The 23,725-nt window shown below is 37.9% G+C and overlaps 2 protein-coding genes across 8 annotated transcripts; one reads left to right on the forward strand and one right to left on the reverse strand.

The window, feature by feature from the left end:
* Positions 1-6,564: 6,564 nt before the first annotated feature.
* Positions 6,565-13,473, forward strand: LOC133867660 (uncharacterized). Of its 7 annotated transcripts, XM_062304415.1 has the most exons (4): positions 6,570-7,244; positions 7,329-7,429; positions 11,390-11,463; positions 12,942-13,473. In XM_062304415.1, the coding sequence occupies exon 4, from the start codon at positions 12,970-12,972 to the stop codon at positions 13,306-13,308; it is 339 nt and encodes a 112-aa protein (XP_062160399.1). In that variant the 5' UTR covers positions 6,570-7,244; positions 7,329-7,429; positions 11,390-11,463; positions 12,942-12,969; the 3' UTR covers positions 13,309-13,473. The 7 variants fall into 7 exon arrangements, with proteins under 7 accessions (XP_062160403.1, XP_062160402.1, XP_062160404.1 ...); XM_062304419.1 differs by lacking the exon at positions 11,390-11,463 and having other exon boundaries at positions 6,565-7,244; positions 7,329-7,534; XM_062304418.1 differs by lacking the exon at positions 11,390-11,463 and having other exon boundaries at positions 6,565-7,244; positions 7,329-7,510.
* Positions 13,474-14,864: 1,391 nt separating this feature from the next.
* On the reverse strand, positions 14,865-21,538 carry LOC133867659 (protease Do-like 5, chloroplastic). Its single transcript, XM_062304413.1, has 8 exons — positions 21,228-21,538; positions 19,445-19,594; positions 18,911-18,973; positions 18,675-18,764; positions 16,958-17,080; positions 16,499-16,586; positions 15,871-15,945; positions 14,865-15,429 (listed from the first exon to the last, which is right to left on the reverse strand). The coding sequence occupies exons 1-8, from the start codon at positions 21,486-21,488 to the stop codon at positions 15,323-15,325; spliced, it is 957 nt and encodes a 318-aa protein (XP_062160397.1). The 5' UTR covers positions 21,489-21,538; the 3' UTR covers positions 14,865-15,322.
* Between the last annotated feature and the right edge of the window lie 2,187 nt (positions 21,539-23,725).

Below are 23,725 nucleotides of genomic sequence, written 5' to 3' on the forward strand. Positions count from 1 at the left end.
AAACTGGGTAAAGTGTAGTGCATAAGAAGGTTCTATTGGATGTTTGAATTTCCATAAATGTGTTGGTTTAAGGATAAGATTTGTGCTAGTCGTGCTATATAGTGTAGGATGGTTTAGCTTTTTAGGCTGCTGTAAAAATGAGAGTTTTTGAATTGAGGCGGCTGCGAGTGATTGGCAAAGCAGTAAGGGACAGCTTTTGGAAATGAATGCTCTCATGGATTTGTCACATTTCTTGAGCAGTGATGCGAAGCGACCGGGCTGTATGCTTAAAACTTATCATAATAGGTCTACATTTATTTAGTTTCTGTTAGCCACTACGGTCTTGTTTGGCAATACGTTTTCTGTGTAATTTTTGCTTTCTCAGTTTGAATTCTGTCTTTAGTGTGCTCCCACAATGAATACCTAAAAACCTAGGTCTGCAAACACACGATTCCCCACACAATTTTATTTTCGAGCCGTCAACGTTTACCTAGGTTTATTTCTCAACCACAAGATTGGAAAGCTGAGTGAAAAGATTTGTGTAGGTGAAAGTAAAAAAATGGAGAAACATTAGCAAACACAAATGCGTTTTGCTTTCTGGGTAAAAAGTAAAACATACGCCAAAAGGCATTCTCAAACGAGTCCTATATCTCATGAAGTTTTCATTCGTGTGTGCTTGTCGTTTTCCAAGTTCATCCTTATCCATGTTTAATTGAAACTTATCTTTAAGTTATTGTGGTGCATGGAATGATAGTATACGAGGAGCAAAATGTAAATGTGTTGCTTATATCTTAGAATAGGGGAACCTTTCTTTCTTCTAGAGATGTACTGTCCTAGTAAATCATAGAGTTTGTTGGTTTTTATAATCTATTTTGGAATGGTAGTTTCTGGTGTTAGGACATTAACATTGTTGATTTTGTGACACAAGCCTCCTACTGATGGTTGGTTCCACGTGTGGAACCGGGTATACTAGGTTGATGGTACGAATTGGACGATATTTTGCAACTCAAAAACATAGGCCAAAAATATCATAGAATGACCAAAACTCTACCGACTCTTCTTCCTCTCTAGAATTAACACTAATTCTACAGGTACAAAACTCTATCATAATTTTTTTATTTTACAAAAAAAAAAAAATTAAAAAAAAAATTTAAATTTTTACCAGTAAATAAGGTTAAACCCACAAATTTGTTTTTTTTTTTCTTTTTTTCTTTTCTTCTTATGTTGTTAATTGGTTAGATGATTATAGTATTTAGTTGATACACTGCTTGTACTATATATTTTAGTGAAGATTCGGTGTGGTGTAGAATGACTATTTGTCCAATGCGCTCTAAAAATTATGCCATCGACTTGAATAGATCCCTATGAGGATGTTTCTATAAGATGTTTGAATTTCCATAAATGTGTTGGTTTAAGGAGAAGATTCGTGCTAGTCATGCTATATGGTGTAGGATGGTTTAGTTTTTTAGGCTGCTGTAAAAGTGAGAGTTTTTGAATTGTGGCGGCTACGAGTGAGTGGCAAAGTAGTAAGGGACAACTTTTAGAAATGAATGCTCTCATGGATTTGTCACGTTTCTTGAGCAGTGATACGGAGCGACGAGACTGTATGCTTAAAACTTATCATAATAGGTCTACATTGATTCAGTTTCTGTCAGCCACTATGGGTTCGTTTGACAATATGTTTTCTGTGCAATTTTTGCGTTCTCAATTTGAATTCCGTCTTTAGTGTGCTCTCAAAATGAATACCTAAAAACCTAGGTCTGCAAACACACGGTTCCCCACCCAATTATTATTTTTATTTTTTTTTTATTTTTTTTTCGAGCTGTCAACGTTTAGCTACGTTTATTTCTCAACCACAAGATTGGAAAGCTGAGTGAAAAGATTTGTGTAGGTGAAAGTAAAAAAATGGAGAAACATTAGCAAACACAAATGCGTTTTGCTTTCTGGGTAAAAAGCAAAACATACGCCAAACGGCGTTCTCAAACGAGCCCTATATCTCATGAAGTTTTCATTCGCGTGTGCTTGTCATTAACCAAGTTCATCCTTATCCCTGTTTAATTGAAACTTAACTTTAAGTTCTTGTGGTGCATGGAAGGATAGTATATGAGGAGCAAAATGTAAATGTGTTGCTTATATCTTAGAATAGGGGAACCTTTTTTTCTTCTAGATAGATATTGTCTTAGTAAATCATAGAGTTCGTTGGTTTCTATAATCTGTTTTGGAATGGTAGTTTCTGGTGTCAGGACATTAACATTGTTGATTTTGTGACACAAGTCTCTTATTGACGGTTGGTTCCACGTGTGGAACCTGGTATACAAGGTTGACGATACGAATTCGACGATATATTGCAACTCAAAAACGTAGGGCAAAAATATCATAGAATGACCAAAACTCTGCCGGCTCTTCTTCCTCTATGGGATTAACACAAATTCTACAGGTACAAAACTCTATCCTAATTTTTTTATTTTACAAAAAAAATAAATAAATAAAAAATCAAATTTTAGATTTCTACTAGTAAATAGGATTAAACCCACAAATTTGTTTTTTTTTTTTTTTTGGCTTTTTGGCTTTATGGGTTTCTTTTTTTTTTTTTCTTATGTTGTTAATTGGTAATATAATTATAGTATTTAGTTGATACACTGCTTGTACTGTATATTTTAGTGAAAATTTGGTATGGTGTAGAATGACGATTTGTCCAATTCGCTCTAAAAATTATGTCACCAACTTTAAAAGATCCCAATGAGGGAGAGATTGGAGAGGATATTCCTAAGAGAATATAACTGGGTAAGTGTATGAAAATTGGTTGAGGGAGAAGAGTTTTTGGCAAGTTTCTATCCCTCAAAATTGTTATTGGAGCTGGAAAAAGATCTTGAAACTTTTGATTCAAAGTTGGGGATGGTAGTGGTATTTTTTGTGTGGTGTAATAACTGGCACCCTGCAAGTTATCTCATAGACAAATATGGGTACAGGACTGTTTATGATGCAGGTCATTCTATAGGGCCTAAACTCTCTTCCATCATTCAGGGGAGAGAATGGTAGTGGCTGAATGCTAGATTAGATAATATTGTGGAGATTCAAAGTCGGCTTCCTAAAGTTGAATTTGGAGACGTTGATCAGCCAATCTGGAACACCAGAAGTTGAGTTTATTCTTGTACTGAAGCTTGTAAGAGATAAGCAGCCTGTGGTTGATTGGTATAAATGTGTTGGTTCTGTGTAGCTATTCCTCGGCATGCTTTTCTTCTTTAGCTGGTCTTTAGAGATGGCATTATTACCAAATAAAGGATGTGTGTATGGGGGTTTGCTCTGCCATGGTTTGTGTTTGTTCTGCCATGGTAGGCAGGAAAGTAGAGCTTATCTTTTCTTCAATTGCAGTTTTAGTAGAAGAATATGGAGAGCTCTTATGGCTGATTGTTTGGTTGCTGATCCGCCGGTTGACTGGGAGCTGGTTGGAGTGTTGTTGTTCTGCAAGGGAAGAGTATCAAATCCAGCTTATGCAATCTTTGTCTTGGTGCAACAGTTTATCACCTTTGGCATCAAAGAAACGCTTTGTTGCATGGTCAAACTCCCAAAATGGAGGAAGCAATTGTAGCACAGATTAAGTGGGAAGTTAGATCAAGAATTTTAGCTAAGGTCATAGCTAAGAGCAGTGTGAAGAATCTTAAGCTTGTATATAGATGGAATTTGCTTAGCTTGTTGAGTTTGTAGTTTTTTGTGTTGTTGGTCTGCTGCGTGTTTTGTTGCAGCTTTGACGGAGTTTGTGCTTTCTTGTTGGGAGAACTTGTTCTGGTGTTTACTTGATAGATTGTTTTATTGTGTTTGGTTCTATAAAGCTTTAATTCATCAAAAAAAAAAAAAAAAAAAAAAAAACTGGGTAAAGTGTAGTGTATAGGAAGTTTCTATAGGATGTTTGAATTTCCATAAATGTGTTGGTTTAAGGAGAAGATTTGTGCTAGTCATGCTATATGGTGTAGGATGGTTTAGCTTTTTAGGCTGCTGTAAAAATGAGAGTTTTTGAATTGTGGCGGTTGCGAGTGAGTGGCAAAGTAGTAAGGGACAACTTTTAGAAATGAATGCTCTCATGGATTTGTCACGTTTCTTGAGCAGTGATGTGAAACGACCAGGCTGTATGCTTAAAACTTATCATAATAGGTCTACATTTATTCAGTTTTTGTCAACCACTACAGGTTCGTTTGACAATATGTTTTCTTTGCAATTTTTGCTTTCTCAATTTGAATCCGTCTTTAGTGTGCTCCCACAATGAATACCTAAAAACCTAGGTCTGCAAACACATGGCTCCCCACATTTTTTTTTTTTGAGCTATCATCGTTTAGCTACGTTCATTTCTCAACCACAAGATTGGAAAGCTGAGTAAAAAGATTTGTGTAGGTGAAAGTAAAAAAATGGAGAAACATTAGCAAACACAAATGCTTTTTGCTTTTTGGATAAAAAGCAAAACATACGTCTAAAGGCGTTCTCAAACGAGCCCTATCTCATGAAGTTTTCATTGGTGTGTGCTTGTCGTTAACCAAGTTCATCCTTATCCCTGTTTAATTGAAATTTAACTTTAAGTTCTTGTGGTGCATGAAAGGATAGTATATGAGGAGCAAAATGTAAATGTGTTGCTTATATCTTAGAATAAATGAACCTTTCTTTCTTCTTGATAGGAACTGTCCTAGTAAATCAAAGAGTTTGTTGGTTTCTATAATCTGTTTTGGAAGGGTAGTTTCTGGTGTCAGGACATTAACATTGTTGATTTTGTGACACACGCCTACTACTGACGGTTGGTTCCACGTGTGGAACCGGGTATACTAGGTTGATGGTACGAATTCGACAATATTTTGCAACTAAAAAACGTAGGCAAAAAATATCATAGAATGACCAAAACTCTGCCGGCTCTTCTTCCTCTTTGGAATTAACACAAATTCTACGGGTACAAAACTCTATCATAATTTTTTTATTTTACAAAAAAAAAAAAAAAAATCGAATTTTAAATTTCTACCGGTAGATAGGATTAAATCCACAAATTTGTTTGTTTGTTTGTTTGTTTTTTTTTTTTTTTTTTTTTTTTTTTTTTTTTTTTCTTTTCTTTCTTTCTTATGTTGTTAATTAGGTAAGATAATTATAGTATTTAGTTGATACACTGCTTGTACTGTATATTTTAGTGAAGATTCGGTGTGGTGTAGAATGACGGTTTGTCCAATGCGCTCTAAAAATTATGCTATCAACTTGAAAAGATCCAGTAAGGGAGAGATTGGAGAGGATATTGCTATGTGAATAGAACTGGGTAAGTGTATGAAAATTGGTTGAAGGGGAGGAGTTTTTGGCATGTTCCTATCCCTCAAAATTGTTATTGGAGCTGGAAAAAGATCTTGAACCTTTCGATTCAAAGTTGGGATGGTAGTGGTATTTTTTTTGTGGTGTGATAACTGGTACCCTGCAGGTTATCTCCTAGACAAATATGGGTACATGACTGTATATGATGCAGGTCATTCTATAGGGCCTAAACTCTCTTCCATCATTCGGGGGAGAGAATGGTATTGGCCGAATGCTAGATCAGATAATATTGTGGAGATTCAAAGTTGGCTTCCTGAAGTTGAAATTGGAGATGTTGATCAGGCTATCTAGAACTCCAGAAGTGGAGTTTATTCTTGTGTTGAAGCTTGGGAGCAGTTAAGAGATAAGCAGCATGTGGTTGATTGGTCTAAATGTGTGTGGTTCTGTGTAGCTATTCGTCGGCATGCTTTTATTCTTTGGCTAGTCTTTAGAAATGCCATTATTACCAAATAAAGGATGTGTGTATGGGGGTTTGCTCTGCCATGGTAGACAGGAAAGTAGAGCTTATATTTTCTTGAATTGCAGTTTTAGTAGAAGAATATGGAGAGCTCTTATGGCTGATTGTTTGGTTGCTGATCCATCGGTTGACTGGGAGTTGGTTGGAGTGTCTCTGTTCATCAAGGGAAGAGTCTCAAATCCAGCTTATGCAAGCTTTGTCTTGGTGCAGTAGTTTATCACCTTTGGCATCAACCAAAAAAATACCAAGACCTTTTTGCCCACCAATAAAAGGTTGACATATTAGCACGGAACAAAAAAAACACAAAAAAAGTAAATGTTGGTAAAACACCGGATCATCCCTCATTCTTTCACTCTTTTAGTCTTCAGAAAAAAAAAAGGAAAACAAAAACCAAAAATCCTCCCAGCCACTGCCCCACGCGGCCACGTCGGACACCCGAGATCGGCAACTACATGGCCGGACCTGCGACGCGATGGAGCTCGAAGGAGAAGTCGACGACGGGACGGAACCGAACGAGGTTGGTAGTCCCTGAACGGGAAGGATCGGCTCTTATTGGACCTAAAGTGCGCGTCCACCCCCGGTCACTGGGGGGTGGCTGCGTGGCTTGTTACACACTTGTAACGTTTGTGAGCTATTTTGATAGATTTTTGTAATGAAATCAACTATGAATTCAATGGAAGAGTTGAATTGCATTGATAAATAGTAAAAAGGATTGTTTTACAAGTAAGTGATCTAATTCGAGGAAGATCGGGCCTCCTTACGAAAATACTAACTACAAACTAACAAATCTCTTCAATGAATCCCTTTCCACTGGAATTGGGCCTTTTAAAGCTAAACCCAAACTAAACCGACGAACAGCTAACGAAATACAGCTGCGCCCAGCCCAACAAACTCATAATCTTGCTGCCCAATAACTGCACGCCACGTAGAACCTTATCCTCAGCTTCCCAGCTGAAACGCATCACTCAACACGTCATCTTCTCAACGTTCTACCATATTCCTTTAGGTGACCTCCTTTCAAACCCTAGCCGTTGCTGAGGCTGGTGACAATACCCCCCCCCCCGATTTAAAACACCTTGCCCACAAGGTGTGGAAAATCGGTCTTTAATCGGTGAAACGGTTCCCAAGTAGCATCCTCTGCTGTCTGTCCCTGCCAGCGAACCAAAAGATCAACCACAGCGTGGTTGTTCTGCTTCCTGGAACGTCGATCGAGAACCTCCAAAGGCTCCAGCCGAAAAACACCGAACTTGTCAACTGGGGGAAGAACAGGGATCGGAATGGAGGACTAACCCAGTTTCCGCTTGAGTTGTGAAACATGGAAGACCGGATGAACTAGAGACCCGGTCGGCAGATCCAAGCGATAAGCCACAGTTCCCACCTTCTGAATGATCTGAAAAGGGCCGTAGAAGCGAGGGGAAAGCTTCGGAGAACGGCGAATTGTAACCGACATCTGACGGTACGGTTGCCAACGGAGGTAAACCCAAGTTCCGACCTCAAAGGTTCTCTCTGACCTTTTTAGATCAGCGTATTTCTTCATCCGATTCTGACTGTTGTGCAGGTTATGTGTGAGAAACTTCAGGAGCTCATCCTGATGCTTCAGCTTATCTTCAACTGCTGCTAGGTGAGTGGTGCCTGGAAGGCAAGAAAGCAAGCGAGGAGGTAAATACCCATACATCGCCTGAAATGGTGTAACCTTGCTCGAATGATGAAATGCAGTGTTGTAACAGTACTCAGCTGACGGTAGCCACTGAGTCCATTCATGTGGTTTGTCATGCACCATACACCTTAGATAATTCTCTACACACTTGTTCACAGCCTCAGACTGCCCATCTGACTGCGGATGGTAAGCAGTACTGAAGGCTAGAAAAACTCCCTGCAATTTGAATAGTTCTGTCCAGAACTTACTAGTGAAAACTGCATCTCTCTCAGAAACAATAGAGTTAGGAAGGCCATGCAACTTAAAAACATGTTGAACAAACAACTGAGCTAAAGAAGAGGCTGAATATGGATGGCTTAAGGGCAAAAAATGGGCATATTTAGTGAGACGGTCAACAATGACCCATATCACACTGTGTCCCTTAGAAATAGGAAGACCTTCAATAAAATCCATGGATATGCTGAACCATGGTCTTTCAGGAACTGGTAAGGGCTGTAATAACCCAGCAGGGGACACATTTTCAGCTTTAACCCTCTGACATATATCACACTCCCGCACATAAGCCTTGAGATCATTCTTCATTCCTGGCCAAAAGAAATCCCTCCTGGCACGATGAATAGTTTTATCATATCCAGCATGACCTGCAAGAGGACTAGCATGTACATAATGCATAATGGATGCTCTGAGTGGTTGGCTGACATATAAACGCTTTTTGTACAAAATCAAATCGTCTCTAACTGCATATCTACTATCTGTGAATGTGCCATCTTTAAGTTGTTTAAGTAATGACAATAGTTGAGAATCTTGAGAATAACTTGCCTTCAATTCAGATAACCAATCTAGAGTAGGGTAAGATATGAGAGAAAGAGATACCTCCTGTAATTCTTGCTCATCCCTGTGAGAAAGAGCATCAGCCACTTTATTATCCTGGCCTTTCTTGTATTCCACTATAAAATCATACCCCAAGAGTTTGGATACCCACCTTTGTTGCATAGGGGTTCCAATTTTCTGCTCCAAAATGAATTTTAGGCGCTGGTGATCAGTTTTAATTCTAAATGGGTGACCTAATAGATAAGGCCTCCATTTCTTCACAGCTGATACTAATGCCACCAACTCTTTCTCTTAAGTAGACATGGAAAGAAATCTACCTTTTAACCCTTGGCTGAAAAAGGCAATAGGCCTCTGACACTGCATAAGCACTGCCCCAATACCTCTCCCGGATGCATCACATTCTATTTCAAATGGTAAGTTGAAATCCGGTAAGGCCAAAACAGGGGGGTGTGTGACTGCCTTTTTAAGATCCTCAAAAGCCATGGTATGATCTGCTGTCCAATGAAAAGCATTCTTCTTTAGTAGCCCAGTTAGAACCGCAGCAATAGCCCCATAACCTTTAATGAACTTACGGTAATATCCCGTAAGACCCAAAAATCCTCTCAAAGCTTTTAGGGACTTAGGAATAGGGCATTCCAACATAGCCTTTAGTTTTGCACTGTCGGCCTTAACACCTTCAGCCGATATGATATGCCCCAGATAATCAACTTCTGTGCAACCAAACCTGCACTTGCTTCTTTTAGCATAGAGCTGGTTTTTCCGTAGGATATCTAGAGTGAGTTCCAAGTGCAAGAAGTGTTCCTGCTGATTTCTGCTATACACCAATATGTCGACAAAAAACACCAAAATGAACTTCCTTAAGTATGGCCTAAAGATATCATTCATTAAGCTTTGAAACGTTGATGGGGCATTAGTCAAACCAAAAGGCATGACCAAGAACTCATAGTGGCCCTCATGAGTTCTAAATGCTGTTTTAGGTACATCCTCGGGCCTTACCTGGATTTGGTGGTATCCTGAACGTAGATCTAGCTTTGAGTAAACTCTAGAACCATGTAACTCATCTAGAAGTTCGTCTATAACCGGTATAGGGAACTTGTCCTTCACCGTTTCATTATTAAGAGCCCTATAGTCCATACACATTCTCCAAGACCCATCGGCCTTACGAACCAGCAAAACGGGAGAGGAAAAAGGGCTTTGACTAGGTACAATGACCCCTGAGGCTAATAGCTCCTGGACAATTTTCTCAATTTCTTCTTTTTGAAAATATGGATATCTATAGGGTCGAACACATACCGGTTTAGCATCATCTTTAAGCACTATAGCATGGTCATGAGACCTACTGGGAGGGAGTCCCTTTGGTTCAGCAAAAACATCTTCAAACTGGTGGAGTAATTCTGTCAAGGCAGTGTCTTGAACCGGCACTGTAGAGTTCTCCACATTCTCCAATAACTGAAGCAAAAGTCCCTTCTGACTTTCTTCTTGAGGGCTGGTAAAATTGGACTCCACCCATAATCTGTTTGCTGCTAAACCTTGTAGTTTACAATGCTGCTGCCCCAATGAAAACTCCATGGTGAGGTCCTTAAAGTTCCATAAAATGGGACCAAGAGTTGCCAACCACTGGACACCAAGAACTATGTCACACCCAGCCAATACAATTACATAAGATTCAAACAGAAAATCATGATTCTGCACCTCCACTTTCACACAAGCACATTTTCCTTCACTCACAGCCACTTCACCATTGGCTACTTGAACTTTGACAATACAGGACTTGTTGATTACTAACTGTAGTTTACTCACCAAGGCTGAATCCAAAAAATTGTGGGTACTCCCACTATCAATCAGAATAACCACCCTGTGCTTTCCAATTCGTCCAATCACCCTCATAGTCTTAGGGTGAGTGCTGCCTGTAATAGCATGTAAAGAGATCTCTGGAGTAGCTTCACAATAGGAAAACTCCATCATATCAGATTCTGGCCCTACCGCCTCTGAATGATCTCCTGGTACTTCATTAGAAATAACTTCCACACTTCCGATCAAGAACATCTTAGGGATTGCACAACGATGCCCCGGATTCCATCGAGAATCACAATTATAGCACAACCCTTTCTTTCTCCTTTCCTCCATTTGAAGGGGAGTAATCTTCTGAACGGGCACAACATCCCTTTGGAAATTACCACTATTCTGCCCAATAACATTGCCTCCCCCTTGAAAAGTACCACTACTCTACCCTGCAACATTGCCGCCTCCTTTTTGTGCATTAAAAGCAGTAGGATTTGGATTAAAATTCCTATAATTTCTTCTTGCAGCTGAAATATTTTCTTCCTGCATTTTTGCTAAGCTAAAAGCTTCTAACAAAGAACCTGGATTAAACATTTTTACTAGAATCCGAATGTCATCCTTGAGTCCACTTAAAAAGCAACTCAGTTTATTATCCTCAGAAACACCTCTTAGTCTATTAGTGATAGACTCAAATTTCCCTTTGTATTCTTCCACAGTGGAATATTGTCTAAGCCTCATTAACGTCTCCATGGGGTCATCGTAGGATGAGGGCCCAAACCTAGCTAATAAAGCAGTAGCGAATCCCTTCCAAGAATTGAATTGGTGGGAGTCACACATGTCTTGATACCATATCAAGGCTTTTCCTTCCATGTGTATGGCAACTAAGCGTAATAATTGCCTATAAGAAGTGTTATAGAATTCTACATACTGTTCAACTCTGTACAGCCATTCAACAGGCTCATTCCCATCAAATTTAGGAAAATCAATGCGGACTGACCTGGGATTCATACCACTGAAATCCTCCATATTCTGTTCCTGCCCTGCGTGCATATCATCAAAATTGTGCAATCTGGAATGGTAGTCTCCAAGAAACCTCCTTCTTGAAGAGAACTCTCCCCGTTGATAACCTGCATCAATTTTGGAATGATAGTGATGAAATCCTTCCACTCTGGGTTCTGGGCCTTGCTTGAAAAGAAACTCAGAATTCCTCCCATCTTGATACTTGGAACCGCTCACAAGCTCCTCCCTGTGCTGGAATCGGCCATTCGAGTTTTCTTGAAATTGGTAAGCTAAACCCTCCGTCTGCACTAGTGGCTCATCTTGCTGAATTGGTTGTTTGTCTTTTGCAGGAGCAACAGGAATTGATACGTTCTCACCCCCATTTGGTATCAGATGCGTCTTAAGAGCCATTGCAAACTGAGAGGTAATTGTGTCAAACCTCTGCATATTTACTGCTTCATTTCTCTTAAACTCAGAAGTAATTGTGTCAAATCTCTGCATATTTGTTTCTTCCGTCTTTCTCTGATTATCCTCAATTCGCTCCACCGATTTCTTCAATGCAGCAACAGTCTCTGCTAACTGGTTCAATTTGGTACTGTCCGCCATGGCAGCTCGTGTCTCCAAGAAAGATTGCTCTGATACCAAATTTGTTACACACCTGTAACGTTTATGAGCTATTTTGATAGATTCTTGTAATGAAATCAACTATGAATTCAATGGAAGAATTGAATTGCATTGATGAATAGTAAAAAAGGATGGTTTTACAAGTAACTTATCTAATTCGAGGTAGATCGGGCCTCCTTACGAAAATACTAACTACAAACTAACAAATCTCTTCAATGAATCCCTTTCCACTGGAATTGGGCCTTTTAAAGCTATACCCAAACTAAACCGACTAACAGCTATCGAAAAACAGCTGCGCCGAGCCCAACAAACTCATAATCTTGCTACCCAATAACTGCACGCCACGTAGAACCTTATCCTCAGCTTCCCAGCTGAAACGCATACTCAACACGTCATCTTCTCAACGTTCTACCATATTCCTTTAGGTGACCTCCTTTCAAACCCTAGCCGTTGCTGAGGCTGGTGACACGGCTACCCCCGGTCCATGGGGCGGGCGCGCGGCCATCCCTAGATGGATCTAGGGCTGGCCCGATGGCCACCCCAGGCTCTGCGCGGCCACCCCCGGCCACTGGGGGGTGGCCACGCGGCTACCCCCGGTCCATGGGGCGGTCGCGCGGCCACCCCCGGGGTCTGGGGTTGGCGCGAACCTGGGGGTGGCCTTCGGGCCAACCCTTTTGTCCGGGCTGTCACTCACCGTCGGCTCAGGTCAACTCCGACTCCGCCGGTCTGCCCATTGGTGGCGACTCCGGTTGTGGTGGCAGCGGTGGTGATGGAGAATGGGGATGGGTTTCAGCGGGTTGGGTGTATGAGTTTGGTGTGATTGGGTGCTTTCACCCTATGGTGCTTTGGTGTGCTAAATTGACGTGTTGAGTGCTTATTGGTGGGCAAAAAACTCTTGTTTTCTGCCATGACCGTATAGAAGGGGCTCTCTTTCATTGGTGTGTGCTTATCGTTAACCAAGTTCATCCTTATCCCTGTTTAATTGACACTTAACTTTAAGTTCTTGTGGTGCATGGAAGGATAGTATATGAGGAGCAAAATGTGAATGTGTTGTTTATATCTTAGAATAGGGGAACTCTTCTTTCTTCTAGATAGGTACTGTTCTAGTAAATCATACAGTTTGTTGGTTTCTATAATCTGTTTTGGAAGGGTAGTTTCTGGTGTCAGGACATTAACATTGTTGATTTTGTGACACAAGCTTAAGCTTGTTATTAGTTACTAAACTTGGTTTATCAGCAAGCAAAAGAGGTTGCAATTTCTTTTCTTTTTGTTTTTCAGATATAGTGATTGATTCAAGTGCACAGACATGGAACAAGAAGCAGAGAAATCCTTGATTCAGGCAGAAAGTTCTGATGGGTCTAACCCAAACAGTTCGGATCTTGTAACTCGTGTAAGGAATATGCTTTATCGCCGAATGCTGGTGGGAATTAGAGATGGACGGTTTTTCTTGGGCACTTTCCACTGCATTGACAAGCAAGGAAACATCATTCTCCAAGATACTGTGGAGTATCGTAGCGCCAGACGCTCCTCTCCTTCTCCAATGGAACAGCGGTGCCTCGGTCTTATTCTCATCCCTTCCTCTTGCCGTTCCTCATGTCATGTGGATTGTTCTATTGAAGAGCAATTGTCACTGCTAAAATTTTAGGGATCAAAGAGCAGTTCTGAATTTGATAACTTTTCTGCTTTAATCAATGTGATAAGAATCGTTACATTTTCCTTGTTTTGTGATTATTATATTGTTGTTTCTTGAATAGAATAACTCCCAAGAGTTTTGCTTTTAAGTAAAAGAAGGAATGTTGTAATTGTTATTTGCCCTGGAAATTTTTGCCTGAAATGATGTGATGAATTAGGGAGTTCAACTTATGATTGTCCAGGCGTTCTCTGTTTGCATCATGTGATGGATTATTTCTTTTATCTTTTGCTTTTCCATAGGTTGTCAGGTGCATATGAGTGTTAAGAGTATTTGTAGTGAACTTTACACTTGAAGCAAAGTTGCTTCTACAATTAAGGTTCTGAATTTGATCCTTATAACAATGTTTATTGTGATTTGATTTAAATATATTCAACTTCCAGGAAAACCATTGAATTTGGTTTTTATCTGATATTTGGAACTGCTTTTGTGTTTTGAAGAAAATATATCATTTAACTGAAAAAGGATATCCCAAAAAACAATGAAAAGCAGGAATTTGAAATAATCATTTGGCTTCATGTTTTATGCCGTTGAAGAGAGATTATTATTGAAGGGTTCCTTGTTGACACTTGAATTTACATTTTTGTTGTCGGTATTTTTTTACCTTATCATTGTATGGAAACGAGCTTGATACATGAATGGAGTTCAACTATCAGCGAGTGTACTTCCTTTTTCCCTGAAACATTTCATAGCAGGTATGATGCCAATCCAAAAAGTTGATGGAGATCTAAATTGCTTGATCAATTAAATAGGGTTTCTTAGATGACTAATCCTGATCATCCATGCTATTATAGAATATTTAAAGATGATGGAAACCGGACGTGGTCAGCTCATGGATGGAAGCCATGTACAAAATTAAACTACATGGATTTGTTGAGACCTGACCTTGCATATCACTTTTGGAGCATTTTTCAAAACTCGCTTCAATTCGAAGGATGCCTGGAATTTCAAACAGTAACATATTGAATTGGGACGAGGATTTGCTGCACTTGGGTGCCTTCATTAGGAGGGGGCTGCAAGACCCACCTGCTCGAATATGTGTCTTGGGCATGTAGAGGCTGCCCAGGCCAAGTGAACTCTGCAACCTGGCCTCCTCTCTATGGGGCTGTCAAGCAATTCGGACACCCCAATGTAGTGGTTTTTGGTTGGACTTCGGGTGGGAAATTAATTTTGATTATAAAAGTAAATGGAAATTGGTTTATATGCAAGCCATAGGCCATTGTATTGGACTTCTGTTTGGTCCAATTTCAATTAGTCTTTACTATTTAGTAGGATGTCCAATTTCAATTAGTCTTTAATATTTAGTGCATCCTACTTACCAAACACTGAAAAACTGGCTTAAAATTAGTTTTTTCTGTGACAATGACAAAACTGTTAAAGTGGAATATCTCTTTCCCTCTTGAATTTGCCACAAAGTACTGCAGCTTGGTGTAATGTGTAGCCAATGGTGAATAGTAGCAATTGAGAAGAGGACTCGTAAGGAGTTGGTCTCGGCAACCGGGGCAAATGTCTCAAAATAATCAGCACTTGCAACTTGAGTAAAGCCTTTGGTAACAAGACTAGCTTTAGGTCTCACCATACGTATCTCTCAATTCTTCGATTGAGAGGGGAGGGAGGCCGGTTGACAAGCAATCATCCCCGCACCCATCCCAAAATAGCCAGCGAGAAATTTTTTGTTTTCTTTGCAGTTCATCAACTTGCTATGATTCTTTGCAATGCCTAAAGGCCACATTATGTGACAATTAAATTAGGCCAAAATTGGTGAAGGATGTAAACTTTGGGTTGCAGAAACTTGCCACTAAAGCTTTATCTAATTACAAAAAAGAAAATTATAACTAGTTCCTATTGAGCCTTGGAGCTTCTTTCCAAATTATCTAAGGTAATGAATTTTTACGCCAGGATCTTTTCTGTAAGAAGCCAAACTCAAGGGCCACCTGAAGCATTTGCTTGATATAATTGACAAACATGATCAAAACCTGTCTTTGTAAGATGTTCCATACACAATGAGGTAAGGTACAGTTCGAACAACAGTGTCGATTGGTACTGCAAAGTTAACACCAGATGATAATCCTGACCCTGTAATACAATGAAAAATCAAAAGCATTCAAACTTTGATCTAAAGTGGTTTGCTTCTAGCATCTTGATTATATTTTATATTATCATGGAGAAAAGGTTTGTGAATTTCAAAGTTTTCTGATGATAGTGACTAAATAATTTGTAAGTCTCATGTCTACAGGAGATACATATGCAACTAGGCCTAAACTGGAAGAGCTTTCAATTTAACTGAAAACATGGGTCTCTGATGATTATGCAACCAAGGACATGTTTGGTTCTTGCTTTGAAAAGTTGCTTTTGGCAATTCACATTATATCTATTGAAGATTTTGTCACAGAAGGCAATGCACCTTTGAACAAGTGGTTTAAACTATGCATTCCTGTTGGGAGAAAAATCATGTGCATGGTTTTCATTTCTAGAATACAATTAAAGAAACAAATAAATGAAGAAGCATCTATTCACCTTTGCGAGTAAAAGTTGCTGTATTAACTCCAATAACATGGCCATGTGAATCAATTAATGGCCCACCTGAATTACCTGTAAAGATTTCATCAAAGAAAATTGGAAATCATGTGATAAATACATTTTCTTTCTGAGTTACCAATGCTGATGTTGAAACTAAAAGCAATATCAGAAGCCACGAAGGATCATCAAATGAAATTGAGACACTTTTCATATTCCAAAAAGCATCAACTATGTCATGTAAGAGCATATTTGCCTGAAATTACTCAGTAGAAACTTAGTTTGTAGGGGTTTTCCTAGATGTGCTTGAATTGGATCCAGATTATATCATCTGTGCCTTGGATGGGCTGTCTATTTTGAGGGTTGCTCATAATATTTAGCCATTCGTTTTCTTACAATAACAACAAAATGAGCACCACGGGGTAATGCCTCATTGTTTGCAAGGTAGCTGATTTTAGTAGTCTCATCAAACATCCCTCAGTGATAACAAAAAGTAATGGTGATATACTTTTATATGATGGCCTGAACTGAATACATCTGATCTTCTCCACTTAATAGAAAGAAAAGAACGACTATCAAGAAGTTCATAAGAAGACTGAAATATATTTGAACAGAAAATGAAATTTACCTGCATTAATAGCAGCATCTGTTTGAATAGCTCCTTTAATAGCCCTTCCATTTGGTGAAGGTATCTCCCTTCCTAATCCACTGACAACCTGCAAGACTCAAGTAACCGGTACATAGATGTTATGTTTTTTACTATTGTTAATCCGCTGTATTACTGAAGTAATATGTTAGTTTGTTCACATTAGAGGAGCTACATCTAAAGAATCTCTTGATAATTCCGGGAAAGAAAACAAGTTCAAAGCTGAACCAGTTCTTGAAATTAGATTAGACGAAGAAAAAAAAGAACATTCTCAATTGACCACTCAAAGTACTCCACAACATCATTGCATAGTTGAATAGCTAACTGAAAACAGAATATGACCTCACTTGGGATATTACGAGGTTCACTATGACCCACTTGGGTATTAAAATCCTTTTTGGTTGATATCAAGCGCATGCCAGTCATATTACAGAAAATTACCCCAGTTGTCAGAGTGTTCTCATATCCATAAGGATTTCCAATGGCAAAGCAGCTTTGACCCACATGTAAATTTTGAGACATGCCAAGAACAACAGGCTTTAAATCATACCCTTCAACATCAACCTGCATATGATATTAGGTTAGCCATCACAAAACAATTACCGCATTGCAAATAGCAGAAAATTTTAATAATTTTACACAGACAACATAATGCAAAACACCCACGCTAATATAGTAATTTAGTCATGTGGAAGGGAATAATAAGTAAGGGAATACGTCCTCGAAAGTGCCTTTTAGATCTCACTTGTTTATGCACACAATAAATGGAGTGGAAATGGTACATTAGTCTATATAATCTTTGGAAAGGTGAAGAAAGCCATTCCTACTCCCCATGTTATCTCACACAAAGATCAATTAGCAAAAATATTCAATTTATCACCACACTTAATATTCAATTTATCACCACAATCATGCTAAAGGTCCTGCATTCAAATCCCGGGCACACGAGTACAGGTTTTGATGTTGGGGATTGGGGGCATGCTGGGACCGGCTTCTTGGTTATGCCCATTTTTTGTCTTCTAAGAAAAGAATAATGTAAAATCCAAATCGTGAAATTTATTTCATACACAACTTATCTTTCAATTAACTTCAATACAACCAACTCATCATGACCTTGGTGATGCTTAGTTTGAACTTCTAACCTAAGTAAAAAACTTTCCTCCATAACTAAACCTTAAAGCTGAGATTTGCTGTCAATCCATCTTTTACCATTAATTTTCTTAAGATGGTCGTTACTAATCACAATGGGTTGGTGGGGTTGACTATATATATATATATATATTTATATGCATCTCATGCTAAGCCAAAATGTAACCATTATTTCATCTTTTTCAGCTAACTGTTTGTTTAGATGAGCCTTCCAAACACTTATCACAACATGATTCATTCATATTTTTAATCTAACAATGGGCATATTAAAGCTTTAGTTGTTATCAGCCACTTATGATCCATTGTGTGGTATACTACCTCTTTATGTTTCACAGATGCACCAAAAGTAATGAATAGAACCAATTATGGAAGTTCCTTGAAGAGCTAACTCACCCTGTCTTCTTCTGCAGAATAGTATGTGCAAGCAGATGAAGGATATAGGCTTGTTTTTCTTAACCAGTCAAGTGAATAATAGTTTTTAGTTTTAGGTCCCTCTTTCTTAACTAAAAGTTCACTGCTTGCACCATTCCTCCTTCAATTCGTGGATATGGGGCCTACATAACCCCTTGTCACTCCCACACCTTCTAATTTTCTTGGTGCCTACATCCCACATCTGGAGTTGCAAGGAAGAAATGAGGCACACATATTACACCCTTGGCATTTAAAGCTTGCCATGTATAACACATGCAGTGTTCAGGAAGCCTATTAGGTTCAACAAAAATAATTTGCTAATAACAAAACAACTGTTTTTGGGGATTAAAATCCAGGAAAAGAATTGATCACTCGAAGTGTTATATCAGAAGAAAAATGCAATCATCCAAACAAAAGAACAGAAAAAGGTTAATTTATCTGAAGCATTTTCATGTCTCTCTAAAGCATGAGCAGTAGATCATGGAATTCACCTTAAGTTGATTGCAGCCTTTTTCTAGTGAGAAAGTGTACGTTGTCTATATCAATGATAATGAGTGTAAATAATTGAAAAAAATTGAACAATAATTTGATTGAATACCTTAAGGACAGCCAGATCATAAGCTGGATCAACACCAACAATCTTGGCCTCCCTGTAAAAGCCATTGCCTCTAGCATCTACTAGATAAACCTGTAAAAAGAGCACCAAGAAAACATTGTTACTCAGAGAAAAGGTTAATAAAAATGAATAATAATTTTATTTAGTCCACTCATTGCTGTGTCATAAGAAGTGAAACAACAATGGAAAAATAAGAACAAGAAGAAAAGGACTAAAACCTTGCAACGGTGTAATCCGTTCGCATCTGTAGCCAATTTAGCTACAACGTGGTAGTTTGTGACCTGTCATACACAAAATAATCTTAATAGCATTGGAGGGAGCACCCAATGAGTTATAAGACAAGCAGCATTTCTGAGTATGCATATAACTAATAATAAAATATTCAACCTTACGACATACCCCATCTTTCAATTTTCAGGAGAAAAAAGTATGCATACATGCACGTACATGTGTAAGTAATGGCTGCAAGACTGGATGTAAGGATTTTACCAAGAATTTATTTTGTGTAAAAATATATTCAATTTTTAAGTCTTTTATGTGAGTGAAATCATCAACACAACCCAGGTGCCACATAATGTTTTCTTCCAAAAAGATAATCTCATAGATAATATCTGTTTAGGGAAACCAGATTCAACTCAGAAAAGAATACATGCATCACCACTGAAGTTAGCAGATACAGAAAACAAAGAAGCAAATGCATATAACACTACAAGATGGATTCAAATACCAGAACAGAAGAAGAGAATGCTTACAATGTGACCAAACTTATCCCAGATGAAGCCAGAACCTGTCCCTTCAACTTTTGCATTTTCATCCTCAATGAGATTAATGTCACCGGAAGAGTTCTTGGGACTTCTAACTATTTCAAGGTCTTTAATGAAAACAACAGAGGGTGATGTCTCCTACAATAAGTCAAATATAACTATGCCGGTTAAAGTAACAAATACATGCATGCACGGTAGAGATGAAACTTGTATAAATATATGTAGAATAACTACAACTCCTCCCCAAAAAATAAAAAGCCAATATCATGTTTGATTAACATTCAGTTTGTCTCAAAGAACCTATAAGAGAATGACTTTGCATGGTCTCCATTTTTATCAATGCAGTGGCTCTTTCTTAGTGGTGTCCCTGTTGCGGTGAAGACCCACCATTAGTGATTGAGTTGCCAATTACTTCAACGAAGAACACACAACCACAAGCAAGAGACGAGTATTTACATGGTTCGGCACTAAGGCCTACATCCACTGGCAATCCGACAAGGGAGAAATTCACTATCAATGGAAGAAATTACAACAAGAGAGGTTTAAACACTTACCTGTACACCCAATAAACCCCACCCCCCCCCCCCCCCCCCCTTTACAACGTATTTATACACCTGAACACACTATGAAAGCACCCCAAAACACCTTTGATCAAACCTTTACAAGAGATAGAACCCTTGTACAGAAAACCTTTTCTTCTCTCTTTTCTCTTCTACGTCTCTCTTTTTATCTAAGACCATACAAATACAATGTGTATATCAGCCATTAGAAAAAAGATCGCACTCTAGTGAATCACACTTAATGGCCTATCAAACACTTTCGTACATTTTCAAGAATGTCCCTTCACAAAGAAGAAAATGTCAAATACAAGATTATTATGAACTAAACATGTGAATCTATATCACATTCTCAACAGTCCCTCCTCAGTGTGACTCAATTCTCTGGGAAAAACAAAAAACACTAAAGAGAATGTTGGGGCTTTTCTACAAATACCTCACTAAAGCTCTAGCCTCCTCACTTTGCGAAGAAAGGAAAAAACCTACTTTCTAGTTTCCTTTTCGGATCAACTGGAATGTCAAAACAATTAGAACTGAGCTGAAATCTTAGGAGGCTGTTGTTGGCATTGTATTCTTCATATCCAATGGTTAGATTTTGGGTTTGGCTCTGCTACATGGTATTTTGTTGATTTCTTGTTACTCCGTTGAAATTCACCTTTATAGGTAGGTGAAGTATACTTGTTGGTGATCCAAGATAGAATCGTCTAGCCCTATTTGTAATCCTATTATTTGAAGCTGAACTCCGGTCTCTTGGTTTTTCCCTTCATTTGAAGGACTTCTCCCTTGACATTAAAGGGTTTTGCACTCAAACTATAGTGCTTATTATTGATTTGATTGGCTAATTGATTAAACATTAAATCCATTATTGAGCTCCTATTCTGTAATGCTTGTGCCATTATTCAACAATTTTTTTTTTTTTTTTTTTTTTAATTTTTTTTTTTTTTTAAAAAAAAAAAACCACAGCAGACCACATAAGAATTAAGATAAGTGATCGAGAGTATATGGACAACAAATAATTGAAGACTCTCTAACCCACTTGCGAAAAAAGTAGTCACGATTATTGATTACTTGTAAAACAAAATACAAAAACTCTTACCCATCAAATTATTCCAATCACTGACAATAGAACCCAAATGGGTGAAAGAAATTACAATCAGTTTTGGAGCACCATTAAAATTGTCCACAGAAAAACGAACAAATAGAAAATGTGAGACCTGGAAGAGACGCATGAGTCGGTCTTCTTCTTGCTGTAGTTCATCTAGTTGCTGCTGCTGGGCAAGTGCAAGGTGAAATGAAAGCGGGGAGGAACTGGGATTGCTAAAACTGCTCAAGGAAGCCAATAAAACGCTTGGACAAAATACTATTGTCCTTCTTCTTGAAAGGAGACTCTTATTCCGTGTAGAATTTAAGGAAGGGGTGGCACTGTGGGCTGGAGAGGAGTTCATCTGCCGCAGAGAGCTCAACGCCATCACCATCTTACTTCTTTCTAACTGTCCAGCTGATAACTGTTTCTTTCATTCTTTTTTACGTGGCCCAGTGTTAAAGATATGGATCCGGCATCACAGCACATCTGCTGTAAAAAAAAATATTGAAGGGTCCAGATTGTTTTGGATTAAACACCGTCGTTTTACTACACTTGAAACGTATGAACCGTAAACAGACTTTGAAGCCGTTTAAGTCTCTTTCAACCCCTAGCCTGCCCACTTCCCATGCAGTTCACACAGAGCCATCTTTTACGCTCTTATCACAGTATCCCTTATTTCAAGTACAACTTCTTCTTTTTCCCAACCCTTCTCTCAGCCACTTCCTCTAGCTACTTCCCCTTATTGCTCTTTCTCAGACTTGCTACCACTACAAAAAAAATGCTGTTTTGAACCGTTTTTTTAGAGACCTTTTACGGCCTTAAAAACGGCTCTAAACAGTTTGAGCCGTTTTTGAAACGGAGGCACACCTGCAGTATTAAAAACCCAGATTAATCCGTTTCTACATAAAACGGTTTAAATTTGAGCCGCTTTTGAAAAGGGGCTCTAAATTTTTTGAGCCGCTTTTACAAAAGCGTCTCAAAACGTTTTGAGCCGCTTTTCTAACATGTTTGAGCCGCTTTTGAAAAGCGTCTCAAAATGTTTTGAGCCGCTTTTGAAAAGCGTCTCAAAATGTTTTGAGCCCCTTTTCAAAAGCGGCTCAAAAAATTTAGAGCCCTTTTGTAAAGCGACTCTAAATATTAAAACGGCTTTAAATTAAAAAAATTAAAATTTAATTTTAAGCCGTTTTAAAACTTAAAACGGCTCTAAAATTAAAAATAAATTAAAATAAAATATTTTAATTTTTTTTTTTTTTTGAAATACCTAATAGCAAAAATATTGTTCATATATATAAACTAATAAACATTTATGCAAACTCATATATAACCCAAACTTTATATCAAGGCATTATTTTTGATGCCTTAATGTACACACCAAAACATTAAAACAATAACAAATACAACATATCACTATAAATAATTTCACTCATCCCAAACCAATCAAGTTACCTACAATCTCATAAACAACATATCACCATAAAGTAATTTTTCAAAACATAATATATAAGTTACTTATGATCACAAATCGATCAAGTCCAACCAATAACATAAAGGTTACCTACATCATTTACAAAATTCAATACTACATTCACAACTCAAGATTTCTTTTTCACGATAGTTCCTTTCACATAAATTCACATATAACCTAAACTTTATATCAAAACATTAAAACAAAAACAATGTCTTAATGTACACACTAAAACATTAAAACAATAACAAATACAACAACATATCACTATATATAATTTCACTCAATCCTAAACCGATCAAGTTACCTACAATCATAAACGACATATCACCATAAGTAATTCCAAAACATAATACATAAGTTTCCAATGATCACAAATCAATAAAGCTCAACTGATAACACAAGTTACCTAAATCATTTACAAAATTCAATACTACATTCACAACAACTTAGGATATCTTTTTCACGATTGTTCTTTTCACATAAACTCGATCATATATAACCCAAACATCATATCAAGGCATTAAAACAAAAAATTTTACCTTAATGTACACACCAAGACATTAAAACAAAAACAATAACAAATACAGCATATCACCATATATAATTTCATTCAACCCTAAACCGATCAAATTACATACAATCATAAATGACATATGACCATAAGTAATTTTAAAACATAATACATAAGTTACTTATGATCACAAACCGATCAAGTCTAATCAATAACACAAGTTACCTACATTGTTTACAAAATTCAATACTACATTCACGACAACTCAAGATGTATTTTTCACGATAGTTCTTTTTACATAAACTCGATTACAAAAACTTCACCTTAATGTACACACCAAGACATTAAAACAAAAATAATAACAAATACAACAACATATCACCATATATAATTTCATTCAACCCTAAACCGATCAAATTACCTATAATCATAAATGACATATGACCATAAGTAATTTCAAAACATAATACATAAGTTAGTTATGATCACAAACCGATCAAGTCTAATCAATAACACAAGTTACCTACATTGTTTACAAAATTCAATACTACATTCACAACAACTCAAGATGTATTTTTCACGATAATTCTTTTTACATAAACTCGATTACAAAAACTTCACCTTAATGTACACACCAAGACATTAAAAC

Source organism: Alnus glutinosa, chromosome 5 (assembly GCF_958979055.1).
Source record: "Alnus glutinosa chromosome 5, dhAlnGlut1.1, whole genome shotgun sequence".
NCBI classification, from domain to species: domain Eukaryota; kingdom Viridiplantae; phylum Streptophyta; class Magnoliopsida; order Fagales; family Betulaceae; genus Alnus; species Alnus glutinosa.

What these genes read in the sequence shown, in the direction of transcription:
- LOC133867659 (XM_062304413.1), bottom strand. Translation starts at nt 21,488, where the DNA reads ATGGTGATGGCGTTGAGCTCTCTGCGGCAGATGAACTCCTCTCCAGCC. An exon ending in ATGATCTGGCTGTCCTTAAG is followed by an intron (nt 17,081 to 18,674) that starts GTATTCAATCAA and finishes TATCATATGCAG; the next exon opens with GTTGATGTTGAAGGGTATGA. An exon ending in AGATGCTGCTATTAATGCAG is followed by an intron (nt 15,946 to 16,498) that starts GTAAATTTCATT and finishes AAATCTTTACAG; the next exon opens with GTAATTCAGGTGGGCCATTA.
- LOC133867660 (XM_062304419.1), top strand. Translation starts at nt 12,970, where the DNA reads ATGGAACAAGAAGCAGAGAAATCCTTGATTCAGGCAGAAAGTTCTGAT.